The sequence below is a fragment of the Uloborus diversus genome, chromosome 1 (assembly GCF_026930045.1).
Source record: "Uloborus diversus isolate 005 chromosome 1, Udiv.v.3.1, whole genome shotgun sequence".
NCBI lineage: Eukaryota > Metazoa > Arthropoda > Arachnida > Araneae > Uloboridae > Uloborus > Uloborus diversus.
Genome location: NC_072731.1, coordinates 180,297,128 through 180,303,127, shown reverse-complemented (window position 1 = coordinate 180,303,127; position 6,000 = coordinate 180,297,128). Strand labels below are relative to the sequence as shown.

At 33.0% G+C, this 6,000-nt stretch overlaps 1 protein-coding gene across 1 annotated transcript in view; it reads left to right on the top strand.

Moving 5' to 3' along the window:
- Window positions 1-6,000, top strand: part of LOC129233774 (uncharacterized) — a 203,910-nt gene that overhangs the window by 138,893 nt on the left and 59,017 nt on the right. The window contains 4 exon segments of the mRNA XM_054867754.1: window positions 1,547-1,795; window positions 3,434-3,546; window positions 4,589-4,650; window positions 5,772-5,929. Of these exon segments, the coding sequence (XP_054723729.1) occupies window positions 1,547-1,795; window positions 3,434-3,546; window positions 4,589-4,650; window positions 5,772-5,929 (582 nt within the window).

Sequence of the window (6,000 nt, the reverse complement as noted above, 5' to 3'; positions counted from 1 at the left end):
AAACAGATTCACCGCTTCACTCGCTAAAGGGCAGGGTTACGGTAGCGTGGTTGCTTAACGCGTTCAGCGATGAAATATGTAGTTGCAGGATTATTTTCTGAGTTTTGAAGCTACTGTTAATATTTTTTAATCCCAAAGAGACTTTGATAGGTCTTTTGAAAAGATGCCTACGCATTTTAGTTGAAGAAAATAATCACTTCACATCAAAAGGGGGCGGGGGACGTGGATTTTTTTGTTCAACGGACTTTCTTTAACATCTTAGCTCGGGCATCGCCGTGCGGGTACTGCTAGCAAGATATGAAAAAGATATTCATGATGTTAAAAGGTAAAAAAAGAAAAAGTAAATTTTACCTATTAAGTAAAGTCAATGAAAATTAATTGAAAGCGAGGTGTAACATTCATCAATGTTTCATCAACAATAATTATAATTTTCATGTAATTGATTCAATCAAAAGTTAATTACATTACCCATTCCGAATCATAGAAGAACAAGTATCATGAAATCCCAAACGAAACAAATAAAATAATAATTTATACACAAAGACACTATAAAGATGCATGTTTCAAAGTTTAAAAAAGTATTCCTTCTTATAGTGAGTTATTTTTATTTTTTTTTCTTTTATATGCTTCTGATTGTTAAACGTATCATTTATTTACTATTTGGAATCCCAAAATAAGGTTCCCTAATAGTTTGAAAATTATTTTTCAAAATTGAAATATTTGTGGTAACAAAGCTTGCGAATATCATGTGCATTGTGTTCTATACTATTTCAAATTACTTAGACCACTGACATTGTTAAAACTCAGACTCATCTTTATTTGCTGTAAATTCATCATAAAAATATTCCAAAATACATTTTTTGTTCCATTAGCAGTTGCTCTACTATTGAAAAAACAGTGTGTCTTTTTAACACCAGATACCAGTATAATAGCATTTTAGGTCGAGTCCTGCAATCCCCACTCTTAGAGATGAGTTTGGGCTCGTTTTTGAGAGCACAGGCCCGCCCGAGCCCGAAAATTTGTAACCGAGCCCGCCTGAGCCCGGGTGATATTGTCTCGAACCAAGATCCGAGCCCGCCCCCCCGAGTTCGAAGGAAACTTTCTTGTATCAAAAACCGAACCTTCTACAATCTGACATGATCTCTCTGTTAATGAAAATGTTATGTCAAATGTTCTTCATTAACAGAGAAGTTTCTGAATTTTCTCAAAATGCTCCACTTCAAATGCGTTACTGTATGACATATTGCAATAGTGATCGCAAAAAAACACACTATATATGTGTTTTTTTTTTTTTTTTTAATTTTCATATTGATTGAACTGATTTAAATGTTCCTTTCATTTTCTCACAGTAGGAAAATGTTTATTTGCTTTGAATTTGTTTGGAGATTGACGATTGAATATCTTTGCTTGAGACCGAGCCCGCCCGAGCCCGAAACCTATTTTCGGTTCTAGAGCCCGAGCCCGTTTCGGGCCCGGGCTCGGGCTGTCAAGCCCGGGCTGAGCCCGTCTCATCTCTACTCACGATGTCTTTCCCAATCTTTTCCAGCCGGCATCCTCTTGGCAGAGTCTGAGAATAAAAACACGAGGTACGAGTCGCTGCCCAGCATCGACTCCGTCTCGATCGCTGGACATTCCTTTAGGAAAGGATCGTCCTCCCGGCCGGCCTCCGAGCTTCCCTCAAATGATACTACTCCCAAGGTCTCGGGAGGTGGATACGTCACAGTCAGTCGACCACCTCCTACAGTCACTTCTAAAGTTCCTGTTCTTAACGATACTTCGCATTCTCAAACCATAGGTAAGTCGTAAAAAACTTGATTTCACTTCCACCCTTCGACAACCATTGTGCATTAGGCATTAACAGACAAAATATGAGGCAGTGAGAAGTAAAGAGATGAAATAAGCAGTGGCGGGTCTTTGATATTGTCGAGCCGGGGCAAATCTTGGAACTGACACCCTTAACCATTTTTCTTCAGGTTCTTACGTTGAATTTCAGCAACAAAACGCACACACATACACTGAGTTTGCCGAAACGTTTTGAAAATAAAATTCTGCACGAGGAGCAATTGTGACTACAAAAATATCAGAAAAAAAATAAGCCAACCAAAACTTTTAAAAGTTAAAAAAATTTTTAATCGAAAATTAAGATGAATCTTTTTTTTTTTTTTTTTTTGATAAATCGCTGAAATGATTAAGTAGAGAGGAAGAGAGACAAGAGAGAAAAAAGAACACATCGTCACTTGTTCACATCAGCTTTCGGTATAGTTAGTTCTTGATCATCCTTCATCTCACCGGCCAAAACATTAAAATGCATGATGATCCATAGTAAAGAATTCATAAAATGCTTTTAATGAAAAAATGTTGTGCGGATTTAGAAAACAGGTAACGAGAGAGTTACATCCTGGCCATTCGAACAATGCATAGTTTGCATCTGCACTGTTAAAACAGATTTCTTAGTAATTATTTGTAAGCACATCACTGGCTCAAAATGCATCCGAACCCATTTTACTTATCTCTGAAAACCAAGAGTTCTTACTTTTGAAATATATCCCCTTCTCCAAAATGATTCACCATGTTCTCATTTTTTAGACACCGCTCTACTCAAGGATGATATAAACTTGTGTTCATTTTTAAGAACAGCCCGAATCACTTTTAAATACAGTTGTGTCTCAAAAATGAGAACATGAGTCTGTTTTGAGAATATGAGTGTTTTAGAAATAAGCACAGGCTGTATCATTTCTGAGATTGAGCTGTCTCAAAAACGAGACCTTGTCGAATCAGCTTGAGGATATGAATACCTCAAAAATAATTAATTGCTATACACATCAAGAAATATTTACCTTTCCTGTTAACACGAAATAATCTGAGTAGTTGATGCTCGAAACTCAAAATATCACGTACTCATTTTTAAGTCTAAATTACTTGGAAAAAAAAATAAGTAGGTACTTGTTCTCTTTTTCAAAAACATGAATTTTAACAGTGAGCAGCATTATTTATTTTTTTAAAAAAAACAATTGAAAATCATTGTAGAGAGTGCCAAAACAGTTTAACATGAAATTCCAAGATTCCACGCATGTTATTTCAGAACCTTCGTTTTCTCTCCACACCAGTCGATAAAAATATTTTGTTTATTTATTTATTTTTTTTTATTTTTTTATTTTTTTAACTTTGAAAATATTAAGGGAAAAAGAGCAAAATAGCGGTTAGTTGCTTTTCTAAACATTTTGTTTTCTGAATACTAGTGGTAAGTTAAAAACTATTTGAATGCAAAAAATGGAACATGTTGCTATAATGAAAATAATACTGCTAAATTATAAGCTGTGCATATGCTCAGTTCAATTTTATTCAATGAAACAATAAACTCATGTATATAAATTTAGCAGTTTAAACTAAAATATTTCGTTAATTTAACTTCTTATATTCCATATCATTTCAGTGCCAAATGCTTTAGTGGGTGAGTTTACTATAACGAATGAAGATTTTACAGACGATCTGAATGACAACACTTCAGAAGGGTTTTCCTCATTGGCTACGCATCTAGAAAGAGAAGTAAGTGATTTATTGAATCCATTGCATTGTTCAAAAATGCACGAAATACTGCAGTACAGCAGCAGTTTAACTTATTTATCTGTGTATTTATTTTAATTTAATTATTCACTTTTAGTCATTGTTACAATTCCGTAACGTTTAATCAAAAACCCTAGATCAGTAGTGCCCAACCTACTGCCTGTAGGGCACTTGCAGTCCGCGAGGTTGATCCGAGTTGCCCTCTGTATGGTCAATACTAATCGAAAATCACGATTAGTCGCAATGCCACAAGTTTAGAGCCAAATAGTCAGAAATTGATTTCTGGAAAATAGATGCAAACTTCACATTAATAAAATAAGCATCAAGTAATAATGACAACAGTCCTTTTTGTGTTTTTTTTTTTTTCCTCTTTTATGTTTTTCTATGTTATTTAGAAAGTTTTTAAATATTTTAAAACTTGATGAATGCTCTAGCTGTCTAGCTGACCCGCGAAAATCATCTTAATAGAGACGCGGCGGGACAGAAAAGGATTGAATACCACTGTTCTAGACACTAAGTGACAACACATAATTCAACGCCAGTTGCGTTCGTTCTTATTGCTATCCGTAAAAATATCATATTCTTGCAGAAAAATGAAAATTATGATGGCATGATAATATCTTCATTAAAATACTTAAAGCGAAAAACTAAATGAAATGTATAAAGTTTGCCAATTGTACAGTGTTTAAAGACCGCTGGTCAACCTCTGGTTTAATGCAAAATACTAATGAATGTCATGAATAACTGTTGTTTTGAATAATAAAGTTCCTCAAAGCTTTGCTAAAGCATTTATTTTTAGAATAATTACTAATTAAGATTATTATTATTACTAATCCTGTAGCATTAAAAGTTAAAATGCCAAATCTCTAATTAAAAAAACTTTACCTACATCTAGTTTTCTTACCAACAGAATATGTTTGTAAAATAAAAAACTTACAATTGTTTTCGTAAAGCATAAAATTAACTAGAAGTTCATATGTTTTTGTTTACTAAAGCTTTTTTTTTCTTTCTTATTTTATTCTAGCTTCAAAGGATTTTCAAAAGCAATCATGGTTCATTTGTGACTTTGAAAATTTTAAATTTTAAGTAAGTATAAGAAAATGATAAGCTATATAATAGTGAGTATTTTTTTTCTTTTTAAAAAAGAAAGATAAGAAGTTTTAATATTGAATAAATGGTTAAAATCAAGTTCGAGCATGATATTTCCAAAGATGCTTAATTTTACCGATCACTTTTTCTATCAACCTTTTATTCCGTAAGAAACAAATTGTTTTGCAATTTGATAGCGGCTTTATCAAAGATAAAATCCTTTGCAAGCTCTTTTTTTTTTCTTTTGCGTAAATAATTGATTAAAAAAACTTCCAACTATCGTAAGTTGCATCAGACCGTTCAATTGGTCATTACTTATCTCGGGAAGTGTGAAATAAGTTGTAAATTTCAGAAATTGGTTTGCTTATTATGTACAAAATGTTTTTACATCTCCGTGAAAGTATCATTTATATTCATGAAGAAATAAATATTTCTTTAAAAAATATCAATTTTGTTCACACGTTTTTGGCTCAGAACACGGAGAGTTTTCCGTCCTGCCTTACCAAGCTTTCAAAAAACTTGACAGCATACAAGAGAATCATTATACTAAAATTTGAAATGAAAATTTTGAAAATATGATGAAATAGGAATATTTAAAAGCAATTAATTTCTCACTGCCCCTAAGCGAAAGATAACAATTTATAACTTTCAAAGTTTCATAGCCAAATAGATTTGATATCATGTTAAAAAATTCCAGTTGAATATCACAAAAAATTAAAAAGATATTAGTGACCTGATGAGCCGCTTTTCACTTTTTCTCAGGTAGGCTACGAATCGTATGGAATCGTTTGCAAATTTGCAACACTTGACAACAATCGCTCCGCGTAATTCGTGATAAAAGCTGAACAATTGCTCCCTTATTTCTCGAGAATTGTAAAATTTTACTAGTGGTGCAGTTTTTTTTTTTTTTTTTTTAATTATTGGTCCGCCACTGTACATATATACATAAGTATGCTATGCTAAATTCAAATTTTTCAATGTTCAAAAGTACGTACTCATCATGTATTTTAGCTCTGTCATCCAAGTTTTTATCCTTCAACTTTTGTTCATTTGGTATTTTGATATGAAAACGAAAACAAAGATGTTAAATTGAAACTATGTTTTTCTCTTCCTCTCAGGCCGGGCAGTGTTAAAGTCAAATTTGTTGTGATTTGGAGATCAGAAAACAGAGTCATTTTAGCAAATCGAGCATCAGAAATCATGGCGTCCTATTTTCATAAAAAGCAAAATTTAATTTTGGCTTTTCGTGTGGATGTCAACAGTGTACATTTTATCGGTAAGAGATTCGTGCTTTATTTGACTTTTTCATTGATACCGTGGTGACGTTTTTCTGTGCACAAAATTTTT